Source organism: Macrosteles quadrilineatus, unplaced genomic scaffold, assembly GCF_028750875.1.
Source record: "Macrosteles quadrilineatus isolate MER2022 unplaced genomic scaffold, UCM_ALF_1.0 Scaffold_7__1_contigs__length_78375512, whole genome shotgun sequence".
Taxonomy (NCBI): Eukaryota; Metazoa; Arthropoda; class Insecta; order Hemiptera; family Cicadellidae; genus Macrosteles; species Macrosteles quadrilineatus.
Window position 1 is genome coordinate 68,465,510 of NW_026542600.1, and position 19,391 is coordinate 68,484,900.

General features: G+C 35.4%; 1 protein-coding gene across 4 annotated transcripts in view; it reads left to right on the plus strand.

The window, feature by feature from the left end:
• The window catches only part of LOC128998032 (peroxidase-like), a 31,098-nt gene extending 17,229 nt beyond the window's left edge, over window positions 1-13,869 (plus strand). For all 4 annotated transcript variants that reach the window (XM_054423972.1, XM_054423971.1, XM_054423973.1 and 1 more), the window contains 12 exons: window positions 586-865; window positions 1,823-2,046; window positions 2,989-3,162; window positions 6,365-6,561; window positions 7,226-7,418; window positions 7,888-8,085; window positions 8,671-8,821; window positions 9,628-9,784; window positions 10,518-10,694; window positions 11,295-11,490; window positions 12,487-12,595; window positions 13,189-13,869. In XM_054423972.1, the coding sequence (XP_054279947.1) occupies window positions 586-865; window positions 1,823-2,046; window positions 2,989-3,162; window positions 6,365-6,561; window positions 7,226-7,418; window positions 7,888-8,085; window positions 8,671-8,821; window positions 9,628-9,784; window positions 10,518-10,694; window positions 11,295-11,490; window positions 12,487-12,595; window positions 13,189-13,288 (2,156 nt within the window). In that variant the 3' untranslated portion in view covers window positions 13,289-13,869. The remainder of the gene's footprint in view (window positions 1-585; window positions 866-1,822; window positions 2,047-2,988; window positions 3,163-6,364; window positions 6,562-7,225; window positions 7,419-7,887; window positions 8,086-8,670; window positions 8,822-9,627; window positions 9,785-10,517; window positions 10,695-11,294; window positions 11,491-12,486; window positions 12,596-13,188) is intronic.
• The last annotated feature ends 5,522 nt before the right edge of the window (window positions 13,870-19,391 follow it).

Consider the following 19,391-nt stretch of genomic DNA (forward strand, 5'->3'; position numbering starts at 1 on the left):
GTCTTTTTACTTCCCGCTTTAAATAATCAGGGCACTTAATATCCCAAAGGCATTGATATTTCCAATAAATGTTTAAAAAGTTAATTATGTCCCCACCGGACCACTTCACTTCACTCATTTTTCACAAATTTTAATTGAAACCAACTTTTCCACAACAAACCAAACCCAAACATGCACAGCCACTAGCCGCTACTACGCTAGTACACATGTCACACCGGCTACTCGGTAGCCGCTAGTCAATCACGTGACTCACTAGCCGCTAGTTAGTAGCTCGGAAAATTGGACATGTTCAATTCTCGACGCTAGTGAAATGAGACTAGCGCGCTACTCCTACCAGCCGCTACTGCCTATGTCAGATTGGCTATGAGTAGCCGCTATTTCGCTAGCGGCTAGTAAAGTAGCCTAGTGTGACACAGCCTTTAGTCACTAACAAGACTACAAGATCGTGTCACTCATCCTACACTCATCTCCATCCATACTTGGCTTAAAATACCTACTTTGTATGGTCGCCATTTCAATGAAAAGTATTAACAGTGTTAAAGTATACATAATTAAAAATACCATCAAACCAATTCTGATTCACAGACTGGCACAGTTCTGACAGAGTGAGAAGAGGGGCCAAACGTCTCCCACAGCTAGAAAACAAAGAGCTTCACTCGACCATTTCCTTTGTGGAGAATCAGTTGACCATGATGGGAAGACACGAGAAGAACATCATGAGCTCAGATGTGAGGGTAAAGCTAGGATCTGTGCTGCACGGAGCTTACATCGAGTCTCTGCCAACGTCTGATGCTCTCGTCCATGGCAAAGATGCATTTGTGGCACTGAAAGCCAGCCAGCATATTGGCAGCAAGTATTGTAACAGGTCAGTTAGTTAACCAAATTTATAATCGACTATTGCTTTGTTATTTTCAAAGATCAAATACTCTTTGTTGATAATGCTTAGTACATTACAATGGATACATTATAAATAGATAGGTAATAATTGCCCACAACATTGGGGGGCCCTCCCTTCCCCCCTGAACCCGACACTCAAAACGGTGTAACTTTTAACTATACAATATAAACGCAGCCAAAAGAGAAAAAAAAAACCTTAATAAAATCTTAAGTTGTTTTGGGGACTGGGGTTAACAGTTAGGAGTCGAAAGTAAGCCTTTACTTTGGATGTTAAGATAAGGCAGATTATTTTAACTAATTCCAACATTCTAAACTGATTTGTAGAAAACGTTGGTATACGGTAGGCTACGGTGCCTACCTAACACCTAATTTAAGCATACCACATTATAGTAAAAATAAAATCATCACAGGAGTAAAATGTGTAAATAAATCTACAAATATTATGTTAAAAGCCATGCGGAAATAATAAATTATACAAATTTGGATTTGTGTTGTGGTGGTGTTGTGTTGTGGTGTTCATTGGTGAAAGGGGGGATTTGTGCCACTGCACCAGGTGGAAAATATGTCTACCACTGTGACAGCATGGATATTATTTTTCAAACGACATCATAACATCATAAAAATCATATTAGCCTATATAATAATATTATAACATCATACATCTATTTTGGCAAATACTTGTAATTTACATTAAGTTATGTACTTATAATTTCTTTCAATTATTGTACAGCTTTTCCAGATAGTTTTTATTATCATTACAGTATATTTTATTTAACATATTAAAAACATTCCATGTATTCTAATGTAGTAAATATTTTATTGGATTTACACAATTACATGATTCACAAATGAATCTCATTAATTCCGTTTGGTTTTAGGGTATGGTTGGTTATCAAACCAAGGTAAATTTCAATCTTGTGTTTAGACTGGGCATCGACGACAGAAACTGTGCTTTGCTAGTCTCAAAATTTTCGCTCAACCCAACGAGTCTTGGAACCAAGTGTGCCAACCATTACCGTCAGGCAGTGTTTTGCTCAGATGTTGCAAAGTACCGGACCAATGATGGTTCTTGCAACCACCCCCACCATCCTGCTTGGGGTCAGGCACTCACTGCCTACAGTCGGTTCCTACCCTCGCATTATGATGATGGTGAGTTTTAACACCATTCTACGTACTATAGATGTAAGAAGTAATATAATCTTAAAGCAGTGATTCAAGCGGTAAGGAGTAAGCACTCGAGATTACTAGCTGGTGCCACCCCTTGCATTCTTGCCACAACTTGTTTTTGTTTAGTTATCCTTAAGTTTTGAGCTGATATCAACATGTTTTAAGCTAATATTAAGGTTTGAGACCTCAAAAGAGTGTTCTAATGTCAAATTTTTTTTACATAATGTTTCATTTTACAATGTTTTTACCCTGAAGATTAAAACCCACTCTCAATGTGTTGAGGTTTGAGGATTAGTGCTGCAACCCAGTCAGACTATTAGACTAGTTCATCATCGCCTTGTACATAGTTTTGTTCACATATTGTCCCATAAAGCTATGGCTATTTAATCAGTGTTAAATCTGTGCTGGTTTAAGTTTGAATCTTGAAACTTAACAAAAAAATCACAAAACTAAAACTTTTCCAAAATTTTTTTGGTTTTGATTTAAGATTCGGTTTTGACACGGAACTAGAATCAACAATAAGTTACAATTCAATAGCCCGTATTCTGTTAGTGTTGTAAAATAACAATTTAATCTTAGAAAGTGTTCACCTATTGAAGTTTTTATTTATGTTAAAAAGACAGTAAAAATGTTGAGTTTAATAAAAGAAAATGTAAAGCATTGATGGCTGCTGCAAATAGGCAGAAATCAAATATCCATCCAATAACCATTAAAAAGCTATCTAGAGTAAATCAAATATCTGAACGATATACAAGGACATACTTTTCTTTGCCATTTGATTTAAAAAAGTTTTTTAATAAATTGTTGGTCTCATGAGTTCTTTTTCTTTTCTAAATGCCACATGGGAAATGTCTACAATAGTTTATTAAATGCAAACTATCTATAATTGACAATGAACTTAAAAAGTATGAATCTGTTACTCAGGGTTCCAGAAACCTCGAGGTTCGACTCTTACCAGAGAGCTGCCGAGTGCTAGACTGATCAGTACGACCCTGAGTCAAGGGCTGGACTCCCCAGACACAAGTATCACCTTGGCAGCCCTTCAGTGGGGCCAGTTTGTGGCAGAAGATATGACACACACAGCTGTTTCAAAAATGTGTAAGTATTGCTGTAGTCTTGACTATCTGAGCTAAACCAGCCACTGCGAGGTAAGAAGGAAGAATGTTTAAATGGCATAGAAGATAAAATCATCAAAGAATCTATTTTCCATGTTTTTTTTTAACCTATCCAAGGCTTAAAATTATGCCCTCCACTACTAAGTTTTCTGTATTAAGACAGTCATCACAAGTACCGTAAAAAACAAACAAAGTAAAAATACAACTACTGTAGTAATTTATAAGATTATGCGATACTCGTCCACTCAACCACAGATTGCACTATGATAAAATGTAGGATTACAGAGAGGTATTAAGGAATGTTTTAACGAACTGTGGTATGCAGTTTGTAACGATCAAAAAGTAGTTAAGAGTAAAGTGCAAGGGTTATGTATTTTCAACAGGAGGGAAAAGGATTGTCTTTACGTTCCCAGTACATTGTATACTCATATATTGTAAATAGAAACAATTTCACATTTAGACCCCGATTAACCACAATGAGTGACAGTGAACATTCTTTACCAAACTCCAAACAACAATAATAACCCTTGTATAGAGTGTTTTCATGGCATTATCTTTCATTACATTTGACCCAAACTTGTCGTACATCTATGTGCATTTGCTTGGCTTCCCTATTTTACTTACAAATTTTCCTGTTGCAGTTGTCTAGATGAATATGTGAAATACAAAAAAAGGTTGTTAATGTTTGTGTGGTTTTAGTTGTTTGTAATAAGTTGTTCTGCATAGGATGATTTTTGGAGCAGTAACGGTTTAGGTGATTAGTTGCACTTTTAACAAAGTGAAATTAATCTTTGTAATGTGATTTCCCATTGTTGTGTTGTATTCACAAATAATTTTGTGGACGCCAACTTTACTAGATTAATCCTGGGTCTACTTGAATGCTCTTTTAGTAATGATCCATGTATTAGAATGATACTGACATATTGGTTAGCCAGTTCATTCTTTGATGTGTGATTTCATTTACAAGGGATGTTAGTTAGTTATAATTCTTTTAGTAGCTGTTTGTTTTTCTTTTGGATATGTGGAGCTAATAATTTAAACACTTTTTTACTTCTGAATCTATTATAAACTTTTTGTGCTTTTATATTGATTGTTATTCAGAGATGATCAGACACGATAATATTGAATCTTAAGAATAACATGAAGATGGGGCTGACTTCTAGTTTTGGAAACAATCAGAATAGGATAATTTATCTTGCCATATTTTTTGGATATTTTTAAATAATTGTATTAAACTTTTGCTACAAGTAACAATACATTAATATCCTTTGTACTCTGATTTACTTGGCTGACAATATTTGAGGTAGGCTACATTAACTAAATTTTTCCTAATCACACAAATGTTGTAGATATGTCTCTTGCGATTAGGATAATATTAAGGGATTCCCACTCTAACAAGTCCTAAAATTAACAGGATCTTGGAAAAAATCTTAAATCTTCCAAACTTTTGATTTGTTGACAATCTCTACAATATCTGTTGATTTTCGTTCGTTTGTTAAGTTTAGTCATGAGATTGTTTTTTCTTTTTAAGTCAAGCCTTAAAACTAGGGATGGACGGGATTGAATTTTTAGTTCGGGACGGGACGGGACGGGATTTTTATTTCCTTCCCAATTTTCGGGACGGGACGGGACGGGATTTTTTCTGTGCATAAAAAGAAAGTCTTGAGTATTGCAGTTACCAAAAAAAAGACTTACAAAATCAATTTTTACCGTTTGTGGTACTGATCTATAAAAACCAAAAAAATGGGTAACAATATACAGGTACCTATAGAAACTTGTGACTCGCGGTCACGGTGCGATCGTCAAAATGACCGAGGTCACGGGGTGATCGTCGGTATGACTCGCGGTCACGGCATGATCGTCAGTATGACTCATGGTCACGGCGAGTTCGTCGGTGGGACTCCACGGTCACGTCGTGATCATCGGTATGACTCCGCGGTCACGGAGCTATCGCCGGTATGCCTCGCAGTCACCGCATGATCGTCGGCATGACTCCGTGGTCAAGACGTGATCGTCGGCATGACTCCGCGGTTACGGCGCGATCGTCGGTATGACTCGCGGTCACGGGGTGATCGCCGGTATGACTCGTGGTCACGGCATGATCGTCGGTAGGACTCCACAGTTACGGCGCGATCGTCGATAGGACTCCGCGGTTACGGCGCGATCGTCGGTATGACTCGCGGTCACGGCGCGATCGTTTGTAGGACTCCACGGTCACGTCGTGATCGTCGGTATGACTCGCGGTCACGTCGTGATCGTCGGTATGACTCGCGGTCACGGCATGATCTACGGTAGGACTCCACGGTCACGGCGCGATCGTCGATAGGACTCCGCGGTCACGGCGCGATCGTCGGTATGACTCGCGGTCACGGCGCGATCGTTGGTAGGACTCCACGGTCACGTCGTGATCGTCGGTATGACTCGCGGTCATGGCATGATCGTCGGCATGTCTCCGCGGTCACGGCGCGATCGTCGGTAGGACTCCGCGGTCACAACACGATTGTCGGTAGGACTCCGCGGTCACGGCGCGATCGTCGAAATGACTTCGTCTCCTGCGTTCGCGGACCTATAGCGGCGTCATCAGCACTCGCGAAGCGGCAAAATCGCCAACGATCGGACCTAATCCCGTCCCGAAAAATTCCCGATTAAAATGTAATCCCGTCCCGATAATCGGGAATATTTTTTTCCCGAAAAATTCCCGAAATTTTGGGACCCGTCCATCCCTACTTAAAACAATAACAATTGTGTGTAATTATTTTCCTGAATTCAAACACACACAAGTGTTAGTTAACATAAGCTTTCTTTGGTTGACGATGAACTGTACATAGATTTCATCAGCACATGGCTTATAATGTATGATCTTATCTCTTATGATGAAAGACCTTCTTGTATGGTTCGACGTTGGGTTGTTTGTGACCTACTGCCTGCCAAAGTGCAATATCTGAATCTTTTAATGAGTTATTTAAAGCAATTGTATTTAGTGAATTAATTTAAATGTTGGCTTCTTTGTATGAGAAAAACAATATTTGTTGTTTTGTAAATAGACTGAACCCTCCTTCATGCCAAGGAAAAAGTTACTCTCCTCTTTTAGTAGTAATCCCCCCCCCCCAAAAAAAAAAAATTGTGTGCCAATAAATATCAGTACAGTACCAACATGGATACCAATATAATCAATGTCTGTACAGGGACCACTGGAGGGAGCATTGCCTGCTGTGATGTTGAAAACCGTAAGCTTTCTCCTCGGCACGTCCATCCCCTGTGTTTCTCCATTGAGATTCCCTCTGATGACCCGGTGTATTCAGCCAGCCGACAAAGCTGCATGTCATACGTCCGCAGTCTTCCAGCCATGCGATCTGATTGTACATTCGGCCCTTTGGAACAGGTACAGTAGAATCTTGCCATTCTATTTACTACTGCTGTAAGAAAGTGCACATATTAAATGGCATGGATAATGTAAGAAGGACATAATAAAAAATACCTCCTTAGCAAACCTGCATTTATCTGATAAGATTTTCTCAAAACTATTTCATAAGATTCATTCCCTATTTTAATAAGATTAGGTTTAAAGAGTTCTTAGGTTTACTGCTACAGGGAAGGTGATAACGTGCCTTTTAAGTAAATGTCAATAGCTTAGTATAAAATAAATATATTTACCAAATATTATTGAACCTGAATATCCTATTTTATCCATTTTGAGCCATAACTATCCATCACAAATACTATCCGAACTGAAATTCCACTAGCCGCACACCTGTCAAACAATACAGTGTAACATAACCTCAAAGGTAAAGAAGTAAGTGATCTAGTACACCCCTCTTCGGTGAGAAACTAAACTTTCAAGATGAATCTAGGTCATTTGCTCGCAGCGATGTGATTTGTCCTCCAAGACCAGCCGGACAATTTGGTGGCCGATCCAAACAAGCCAAACTGAAGGGCGGCTACGGCTACTGTAGCAAATTTGTCCATTTATTTATTTGCCCCCAAAAATTCAAAATTGAAAAACAATGACATTCAAACATTTATTTAATTAAAATTGTATGTTTCAGCTGAACCAAGCAACTCATTTACTGGATGGCTCTATGGTGTATGGCAACAGTGTAGAGAAGGCCAACTCTCTAAGATCTCGAGTGTTTGGGCGACTACGGACTGTACTCAAACATGGCAGAGAGTTTCTTCCCACTATCGACAACCTCAATGTCAACTGTCATGTCGGAAAGAATAGCACATGCTATCAGACTGGTAAACTTGAGTTTTGGTTTATACTAATGTAGGTCCCATCAAGTGCGGGGATTTTGTGAAATATTTTAGATTAAAGTTCATGTGTATGCAAGATCTAAAATTATTTTAACACAGATAATTTACCTTTTTCTAAAAATGGATTTAATCATTGTTTCATCAATCTGATCTTATATTTGGAGAGGACATACATAAAAAAGTAGTGTGGATTAAATTGTGTTGAATCGTGATTTATCCTATTTTTTTGTACTAGTTAGCATAATTATTTTTCACCACGTGTATTAAAAGAAAGATATTTTTATCAAACTAAGCTGCAATTAAATTCTGTTTCTAAAATATATGGTGGATGGGATAGCTTTCTCATGCAGTAGAGTTGTTTTAAAGAAACAAATTGTTCCCTTCCGTGTCTTTTCCCCTTTGCAAAGCAAGGTTATAGTGGCTAGTTTTCTTAGAAACCCTTGATAATTTGCAGGTGACACAAGGGTCAATGTTCAACCCCATCTCGCAGTGATGCACACGTTGTGGGTGAGAGAACACAACCGTGTTGCTGAAAGGTTGGCAGCCCTGAACCCCCACTGGAGTGATGAGCGGCTCTACCAGGAGGCTCGTAGGATCGTAGTAGCTGAGATTCAACATATCACTTACAATGAGTGGCTTCCTGCCGTTTTAGGTTGGTAAAATCAATATTATTTACCTCTAAACATTGTTTAACTTTCTTAGCTCCAGAAATAATTTAGTATTTTATTTTAAATCACAATTTTCCCTCATCCATTAAAGACAAAAATCCTTGGTCGTATAAAACAGATTTTCAAAGGACACACGTGGTAAGGATGAGTAAAAAATAAGCAAAATGCCTGATCACTCATGTAACTCACAAGTATACCACCCTATCCTATCAACTGTGTATGTTTATTTTAGCACGGTAAACAGGGAAAATAAAAAATATAATAAAATGAAGATTTCAGTTAAAACTATAATTGACATTTTTAATTTATTCCAGATGTTTGTCGTAACCAAATGTTTTGGTTGTCTTGAGTAGCCTATATCAAGTGAAGTATGATTTATTTTCATGGAAAAATTTAGTTTTCTAGCCTATACAGAAAACAATTTACTCTTATTAATTTGGACACTCTTATTGCAATCATTTAATGCCGGTTTAACTTATTTTCTTTCATTAATTTGGACACTCTTACTGCAATCAGTAATACCCATTTTATGTCGGTTGAACTGTTATCATATCATGTTGTATTCTCAGGTCTGAAATTCATGAGGGGAGAGCCATTGCTACAGCCCAAAGCTTCAGGTTACAGCAACCTGTATAAGGACAACGTGAACCCTGGAGTCAGTAACAGCTTTGCCTCCGCTGCTTTGCGATCATTTAACTCCATGTTGGAGGATCAAGTCAGGTAGTCAACAAATCTATACCACAAATACAAATGTCTTTTTAAATGCTGCCTCATCTATGAATAATGTCAGGTAGCCTACAAATGTTAAACAGTTACGTTTTGTTTGAAGAATTATTAAAGTTATTTTTCATCAGGATTAGTAAAAATTAGGTTTTCAAGAAATCCTTCAAATACCATAAATACCATAAACCCATTATCACACAAAAATCAACTTCAAATAAAGAATTACTTGCCGTTTCTTTTCAAATACAGTCTTAATTTATGGAACAAACTTGGGTAATCTACAAACCTTATCCACCTCAAACAGGATATTTCTTTAAAATGCAGCCCAAATTAGAGATAAAGTCAAAGTCTGTATTACTCAACTGCTGTATTACCGTACTACTGTCTGTTCGGGGGCCTCTCTTGGGGCCTTTTTTGCTTAAAAAATTAACTTCACTGATAAAATCTGTTTGGGGGTTTTATTTTTGAGGCAACCTTTTATTCTCGTTTCACAACCCAATAGGCTGCAGGCTGGGTCGTCTATCGTAATACCTATCGTTGCTAGAGTGAACGACTCTAAACTGTAACCACAGTCTAGAGTTACACTTCCCAGTGGCCACTGTCCTACTGGGCATAATCACCAAAAAGTATAATTTTTAGAAGTTGAAAACAAAATATCTAATAATACTTTCATTTAACCTACTACTGGAACTAATTGACTCAACTTAACTTTGAGTACTCGTAAAAATCCCCATTCCTAAAAAAAACAAGCAAACTCTTTTAGATCTGTCACAGATAATAGACTGTATAATTATTGTTGATAGGTTGTACAATGAGCATCGCAGCCCGATGATAGAACCGATGAATCTGCAGAGATTGCACAGCCGAGAGACGATGCACAAGGATGACAAGTTGGATGCTCTTGTGCGAGGTTTAGCCACTCAGAGCGCTCAGAAGATGGATCTTCACCATTCACACAGAGTAAGTCAAATTGAATAGTTCTTGATTTCATAAAACTTATTGGTGGCATCATTTAACGCCGATAACAAAACAGTTGACCTAGTTGAAACCAAGTATGTATCGATTCTCAGATACTTAGACATTGGTATCGGTATCGAGAATCGATTGTCAAAGTCGATACTGATACCAATATATACGTCTGCGAAGATTGCTATCGTAAAATTATCCCTTATGACACATGATGACGATGTCGTTTCCGTAGCCGCAGGAGACGACAATATGTTTATACGACTGCTGGAGATGATCAGAATTTTGCCAAGAACGCGGAAGACGACGATATTGTCTACACAATCGCGGGACACAATAATGATGTGCATACGGGCACGGGAGATAATCAGAATTTTGCGGAATCAAAGATTACGAAAGAGAACGATAATGTCTACCATTTGGTTGTAAGATGGTTCTACTTCATTTGTTCCTCCGTTCCCTTCACAGTTTACATTACCATTACCAGCTATAATTTTCCAATAGAAAACAATACTTACTTTGTTGAATATGAATATTAAAATGTCTACAAATCAAATCAAATGTGATATCAAAAAAATTATTCTTTTTGCTCCGGTGCCACTTTGACTGGTGACACAGGTCTGATATTTTCTATGTATTTATTTACCCTCTTAAATTTGAACAAAACTGTAAATGAAGCTATATCCTTCAACTATCAGACATGTTGTGACTATAGTATTTTTTGCAGTTCCAGCACAAGTTGTTCTCTTTGTCGGAAGATGCAAGTTGGGGCTTGGACGGCCTAAGTCTGGACATACAGAGAGGACGAGACCACGGATTGCCTTCCTACAACTCATTCCGAGACAAATGTGGCATTAGGAAGGCCAGATACTTTGATGATCTAGCTGACACTATTCCTACCCAGGTACCTAATAAGTTTCAACCACCACTCAGGTTATATACAACTTAAGAATATCCCCAATTCCTCATGAAAATTCCCAGTATTTTAGTCCCAAATATCCCGGAAACCCTAGTGTATTTTACCATGTATCCCCAATTTTCTAACTTTTTTTTACCCTTGAGGTATTTCATGCTGACCTGTTGGAATTGTGTTGTCAGCTAATTTTATTTTTCTGTGAACTGCGATGTGCTCGGTAAACAAACTACAAAGCAACATCTTTGGTCAGCTAAGCTAAAAGCAATCGTGACATAGAAAAAGTAGTAAAATTTGCCCCTGTTGCAAAAATGTTGCACATAATTTTATTATATACATAAAAATCCTTTAAAAATTGATGGTTAAGATCCCATAAAACCCTTTAAAATTACATAAATATTGTTTTGCTGGTACTGTGAAAAATAAAAATAAAACTGCTTGAATAAAAAATTACAATATTTTATGTTATAGACCTTTTAACTTTTAACAAAATGGTACAACCCCCATTTCTGTAAAAAGCATGATTCAAATGTTGCAACTCTTGTGTTTTGCCCATAACTCCCATTATTGTCACATGTAATATTTTTGCAGACAATATCCCAGCTGAAGAAGCTGTACAAGAGTGTGGACGACATAGACCTGTTGGTGGGAGGAATGGCAGAATACGCGTCTGAGGGAGTGGTAGGCCCTGTGTTCAAGTGCATCATCGCAGAACAGTTCAAACGAACCAGAACTGGTGATAGATTCTTCTATGACAATGGCTTTGTACCCGGTGCCTTCACTGAAAGTAAGTCATAGATTTATACCATTGACTTAAAAGTAGACATAGGCTACCATCTATACGGAACAGCTGTAGATACATTTGTTTCAAATATCGTAGAAAAGAGTTGAGCCTTTCACAGAGTGTGCTATTCAGTGTTGCCACCCGTCCCGACTCTGTCGTTGGACCTTTAGCCTGTGTTTACACCTATGCTTATCCTAGAGAAGGGGAGACCCGTCTCGATTTTTCCCTAACCAAAAGTGGCAACCCTGATGAAAAAGTTCTAGACTCCCTTAGTTTTTGGCAGGTACTATGATGGTTTGATACAATTTTATAAATTTTAGGTTGTTGTACAATTCAGTAATTTTTTGCCTATTAACCTACTGGAAAAAGGAAACCCCATTATTTTGTTTCTTATAACTGGTTTTAGTCACTCCCATTACAAAATCTACTATTTTCCTCCTATAAATTTACTTAAAATAAACAAGCATGTAAACTTTCAAAAAGAAGTTTTCCTCAAAAAAGCTAAAAAAGGGTTCATAACATAGCCTAAAGTATTTTTTAAAGTTTGTAAAAAAACTCTTAATGCTGTAGAACTTAAAAAAAAATTCAAATTAACAAATTATTATTTACACACCCTTATATTGCACAACCCTCCCTTACCCCTTCCAATATTCGTTAAAACTAATTATTTTTTAAAGATCCACAATGATAAACATAAGTTTCACATTGACAGAACTAAAGTGTTCAATAAAAATGGTAATTTTATAGCAAAACAACAATGTTCAATGTTCAATGTTTGTGGAAACCGTAAAATTATGTTGGTTTATCAAAATATAAAAGTATTGTCATGAACTATAACTGGAAAATGATTGTAAAACCAAAGTTATCAAGGTCAGGAGTTACATTCAACAATTAGATTCCCTGGTAAATTAGTGTATGCTGCAGTTACATTTTACATGTGCATTTTTTTTCATGTACATTTTCTGAGCAAACTATTATCAGTGAGTTTCAATGTTTCAGGTCAATTAAACGAGATCAAGCAAGCAACGTTGGCCCGAGTGTTCTGTGATAATACCAACAATGTTCTCACCATGCAACCATATGTGTTCAACAAGCCCCTTACCCCAAGGTAGGCTACTGCTGTTTGTTATACTTTCGTGGTGGAAAATATTTCAAATACGATATCGAAAATTTCATGTATAAAAAGTATTAGAGACGTTGAACATTGCTAATTAAATTTACGCTTTTTTCAGACTATTTCAACTTTAGAGCATATATTCTTCCTTAAGTTTGGGGGAACTATGTAGAATTCTTAAAACGTCCACAAATATTTAAAATATTTATAATTGCAATAGTATAAAATAAAACTTGATTATAATAGTATAAAAAGTGTGAGTGATAAAAGTTTGTGGTTAAATATAATTTTGTATATGGGGAATAAATCTAACATGCTTTAGGTAATATTTCAGTAAAAATCCAATCAGACAATGGAAATTCGCTTAATCTACGGCAGCAGGAGTGTTTACTTTTTTATCGGTTACGGTTATGTGACCCATCTGTTTACCCAAACTTGCTGTGGCTAACTTAGTTTAGATAATACATTATAGAATCTATTTGTACTTTGAACTTTCTCTATGTAAATTACTAACTCTATTCTGATGTTTCTAAATTTACTTTGTTTCAAGAGTTAATGGGAAATTTATTTTGCAACTTATATTGCAGCAATGATTTGGCAGCATGCAGTGAGTCAATAAGGATTCGGCGCATGTCGTTGGACCCTTGGCTTGAAGAACCCCCTCATAGTGTGTTGGAAGGCATCTAACCAATTCAGATATTGTTTTGTTACTAGTCAGGGGGTTTGAAAACCCCAGCAAAGGTACAAGTAAAATTTAACTCTGTTTTATCATAAATAACAATGTGTGAAAGTCAATTGAAATATCTTTTAGAGTGAGAGGCTCATTTTTTAATTTACTCTTTTACAGATCTTTTATTCTGAAACTGTATTTCAGTTCTTGATCAATGGGTTTTATAAACAATTTTATCATTTATCTTTCTTTCCGATATAATATAGCTTCTAAGCGAGATTATATAATGCAATCTATTTCTGTTACCTTTAAATACTCTATAGAATCAGTGGCTTCAGATTTGTCCAAATCCAGTGAAGACCATTTAGATAATAAGAATATGATCTCAAGTACCTGAACAACTTTGATGTTTTTAATACTTTTCTAGTAATAATTCACATTCCACATAATCATTGCAAACAAAATAATTAGTTTTAATAATCTGATACATGACAACATGTCATTGGCTGTATATTTTGAGCAAATATGCTAAGGCAGAGCTTTGTTACCGTTTATAACCAAAAATATGTGACAAGTATTAGTTTAGTTTAAGTAGGACTAAGCAAGACTAAAAAACCTAGACAATATGAATTTGATCATTCAAACAATCCAGAGGGCTAACCAATAAAACTGGCTGGGTAGCTCAGTGGTCATAATCCGATCCTGACAATCTAAAGGTTGCCGGTTCGATCCTGAAAAAAGTCAGTAGCTTTTTGATGCTTTGAAACTGGACCCAGCTGTTCCTGATCATTTGACTTTAAATAAGTGATCCTGGCTAATGAAACAGCTGATCTTAGTCAGACAGAGATAATCTCACTCCATTCTACACTCATCCTTCACTCATATTTGGGTTAAAATTCGCACCTAGGTGGCGTCCCCTATCTCAATTGATAAATAATAATAATTGAAAAATCCCTAAAAGTAGCTAATTTATGATTTAAGGGAGAGTCAAAAGGTATAATTCTAGATGGTATCGTAAATGTTTGAAAAACCATAGAAAATTTGACATTATTACACTAATATTAATTTTTTTATCATACAATTTGCCAACCTAAATAATAAGATATTTTAAGCAGTACCTTTTCTAAACATTAATGGTAAGTTTAAATTTGTTCTTCCTCAATGTGCTCCTCAATGTGCTCAATACTTACTAAATATAATTTATCGGGATCACTCTACACACCATGTGTTATTTTTAGTGGTTAATTTAGATTTAGACCTAATGTAGTTTTGAGTATTTTATGTTAGAAGTGTTTACTATCGTGTTTTAGTTTAAAATAATTCATTAGAATATATTTCAATTTTAACAATCTAAATACAGGACTGGTCCAAGACATTAATTTAAATTATAAAACAACTTATTCCTTTAACTTCGTCAAACAATTTTTTTAACTAGCAGGATTAGTTTTGTTAAAAGGAGTCTTTGATTCTTGTTCATGCCCTTTTGCTGTGAATAAGCTTAAGACTCTGTATTTCTTAGGACTAGCCCTATTTCAACATTTTTGTTTGAAAAAGTAATGAACGTTCATTGACGTTCAATATTCTGTGCCATATCTTAGCACATTTCAAAAAGAGGGTCCTCAAAACGTCCAGAATTGGCATTTTGTTTTTTGAACCATTGCAGATAATGAAACAAAGCTTTGCACTTAAGTATCGTACCCGAAAATCTACAGTTATTTCTTGTTATCTATTGTTATTTAAAGCAACTATCAATTTCTACAATTAAAAGTATAAGTAACTTAATAGCAACTTAGCTCTGTTCAAAATGTTCATAATTTTGAACTGCCACTGTTTTAGCTAGGATTAACTTTCTGAAGTCAGGTTTACACTACTATGGTTCCCCAATAGAGTCCTTCAATTTAATGGCTACTCAAGTAAGATTTTGTTCAGACTCCTTGTGAGTCGACGAAATTCATATTTGCATCAAAAAGTAAATTTTAGGTAGGCCAGTTTTGTTTGCTGATTGTTGTTGCATTATTTCCAATGGTTCAAAAAATAAAAAGCCGTTCCCAGACTTTTTCACCCTGTAGAGCTTTTACTAAGCTTTATACTTTATACTCAGTGACAGAGGTATATACAGTGTCTTTCAATCCTGATTTTGCTCTATTGCATGATTTTTATATTCCTCCAATAAAGTTTTCTGGTTATGTACCTACACAAAAATAAAATATATCAGAATTGGAAGACAGTGAAGTTTATACCTATATTATAGCCCATTAAGTTATGAGACTTTATAAACAGTATTTTGATCTTTTTATGCTTGTTAGGTTAAGTAAATATTATTCAGACAAAAATTCCTAGCAGTGTCATGCTATTTTTTAGTTCTTTTTGTTTAAAAAATAAACTTGTATAAAGTGTATGATAATTTATTTTCCTTTTCTATAAATCCTCCATGTTGTTTAGCTGTTGCAAATTCAACAAATTCTTTCAATTCAAAATTCAATTCAAAACATCTTTATTCATTAGTATTTAATTGGGATTTAATTAAGAAAAACAAAGTATCTAGTGATGTAGTAGTACCAAAGATTGATTCAGACATTATAAATGATTACTTCATTAACTCTATTATTGATATAAAAAAAAAACTGGACAACCAAAGGACATGTAGCTCTTATTTGGACTTTGTAGATGAAAAATTGAATAAAAATAACACTGTATTTAGTTGGGATGAAATAACACCTAAAATGATAGTTAATGCAGTAAAGAAAATGAAAAATTCTAATAGTAAAGATGTGTATGGAATGTCAAACAAATTACTTAAAAGTATTATCCATAGTTTAGATGTACCCCTTGCTATGAGTACAAATGCATTGTTAAGGGAAGGATTATTTCCAGATTCAATGAAGATTTCTCGCGTTTGCCCGGTTTATAAGAAGGGCCCCAAAAACGAGCCCCAGAGTTATCGTCCTGTCTCAATTGTCCCAGTCCTTGGAAAATTAATTGAAATACTAGTCTATGAACAAATCAGTGAATATTTTGAGGCAAATGACTTGTTTAATGTTTCCCAATTTGGATTTAGAAAAGGAATGTCTACAATTGATGCTCTTGACAATCTCATCAGGCAAATTCATCAGTCCTTTGAAAGCAAGACCTTTGCTCAGGGCACCTTTTGTGACCTGAGCAAAGCATTTGATTGTGTTGACTTTGAAATTCTTATTAAAAAGTTAGAACTGTATGGGTTTAACGGATCTTCTCTAAATTTTCTTTCATCTTATTTAAAAAACCGGAAACAACTAGTAAATTGTAATGGGAAAAAGTCACAAGAAAGGGAAGTAACTTGGGGCGTTCCACAGGGATCAGTCCTTGGCCCACTTCTGTTTTTAATTTACATTAATGACCTTCCAATGGCAATAAATACTAAAACTATTCTGTACGCGGATGATACAACTTTTTTTCATGAAAACAATAACCAACTTGTACTTCAAAATTTAGTCCAAGTCACAAAATTAAACGCATCCAAATGGTTTCATGCCAATGGCTTTCTATTGAATGACTGTAAAACTCAAGAAATAAAATTTACATTGAAACACGATTCTGCCTTAAATAATGAAAATAGTGCTGTCACTACAAAATTTTTGGGTCTTCATATTGATAATAAACTATCCTGGAATGAGCATGTAAATTATTTGTCTACTAGACTATCTCGAGTAATTTTTCTTCTTGGTCGTCTCAAAGATGTAATTCCAAAGAACTATTTGAGATCGGCTTATTTTGCATATTTTCAGTCTGTAATGAGATATGGATTGATATTCTGGGGTGGGTGTGGACGAATTAATGAAATTTTAATCTTACAGAAGGGGGCTATCAGAGCTATGAATGGATCAGAGCCAGACGAGCACTGCAAGCCTCTTTTTAAGGATTTTAAGATTCAAACTGTAATAAATTTGTTTATTTATGATCTTGCCCTTTATATCTTAAAAAAACCCCATTACCTAAAATTCAATAATCATAATCACAATACCAGATTTAAAAATAGTGCCTTGTTAGAATCACATCGTCTGAGTAAGACTAGCAAGAGCCACATAGTGTTATCAACTAAAGTATATAACCTTTTAAAACACAATATTGATGCTTATCCGCAAGAAAAATTTAAGTCCTTGTTTTATAATTGGCTATTAGACAACCCTTCTTATAGCCTGGACGATTTGTTCAAATCTGGCCAAATAAATCTTTGATTGTATAACCCTGCTGCTAACCTGTTGCTTTATCAGGTCCTTATATTGTTGTTTGTATAGTCATTTGTACATATTTTAGTTATTAAGCCCTCTATTGTTTTTTCAAAATATTGAAAGTGTTTTGATTTTGTTTTGTTTGACAATTGATGTATAATCATGATTTTGACTTTGTCGATGATCTAATGTATCCTTATGACAAATAAAGATTTTTATTATTATTATTATTATTATACAAGAATTCATTCACTACTTCAATAACATTGTATACTACATGAACGTAATATCATTTGCTCAGTATAATGAGTTCTCAAAAGAGCTATTCAGAAAGTAAGGAACTTTTCCGAATAAAATGAAAAGTTTGTTCAACAAAAAAATATATACATTTAAACGAACAACTAAATACTACTTTCTACATAGTCGCCATAGAAATATAGGCACTAATAGCGGTGGGCGAGCTTTGAAATTCCTTTGTCATAAAAGGCCTGCAAGCCCAACTACAGTAGAACCTTCAAACTCAACAACTCAAACTGTATTTATACGTACTGAAGAGTAACTTTGGAAACAAAATAAAACAATTATAATGCACTTAAAGTACTGTATTTATTATTTGGCAATAAGTTTGATAAGGTACATGAAAAAACATGTTAAATAACAAAAAAAAAAAATAGTTTAAATACTGTACAAAATACAAAACAATAATACAGTATATATCATCCATACACGGAACTACATTTACTGTGTATAATGTCAGTTTGAAGCAAACGTTAGTCAAACTCTTCATATGTACTGTAAAAACAAGCTACTGTAACAACAAAAATACTGAATAGGTACAATACTGTACACACAAAAAGTATGTAGAGAGTAATATTTAAAGGGAAAACACTAGTGTGATTAAAATACTAAACAAAATGCAACGTAATGTAGTTAAGTACTAAATCTACTTTGGCAAAACGGGCAAACTACAACTAAAGGGCGAACTACACTGACTACAGTACCTAGCCGAACAGACACAGGAAGTTGGATTTTCACGTCTTGACAGGAATCAAGACACAACTGACTTGCACTGTTAAGGCAAAACTTCAAATTATTGAGGCACATTCGTGCGAACTTTGACTTATAAAGGTAAACTTCGGGTTACGGAGGCTCGATGACGGAAAAATTCGAGTTACAGAGGTAAAATGTTACTGTTCAAAAGTTGGTAAAATTTGACTTATTGAGGTTAAATATTTAGAAACTTCGACTTATAAAGGTAATTTTAATATTATGATTAGTGTGGATTTCAAGGGGATTAAAAAAAAATTGAGATATTGAGGTTCCAGTAATTGAGGTTCTACTGTACCAGGGACATGACATTTTAGCTCCTGGTGGTTGTCATCAAAGAGCTGTGCTGATAACAATGTCTTAATTTCTAAACAGGTGAAAGTCAATCGAAGCAAGGTCTAGACTGTAGGGTGGTTGAGGGAAAATCTCCTATTTGAAATAATTAAGGAGATCTTGTGTGTGATTTTATCACGTTGTTTTTTTAAAATTTCACAATAAATTTCTATAGGTTTTAAGTTTATGGCAAGCAAAATCCGTACTACAGATGATAGCACCTCACAGCTAGCAGGATTTTCAACTGCAGTACACTTTTTCACTTCAATATAGCAACAACGGGTAGCCCAATAATACTTACGCTCTGACGGCTGGACAGTCATTGAGTAGGCAAACATGTCTGTGCTAGAAAGAGTGCGATCTTAGTCTTAAGGGGGTTAGATGAAACGTTCTTTCCTTTCTGAATAGTCCTCATAAAAATATTAACAGAAGATGGAAAAACTGCTTCGGTTAAGGTCAAACCTCACTCTCCGTTATTAAGGATGTTATTATTAGGATTTGATTTTTGCAAAATATGGGATTTTGCTGCACC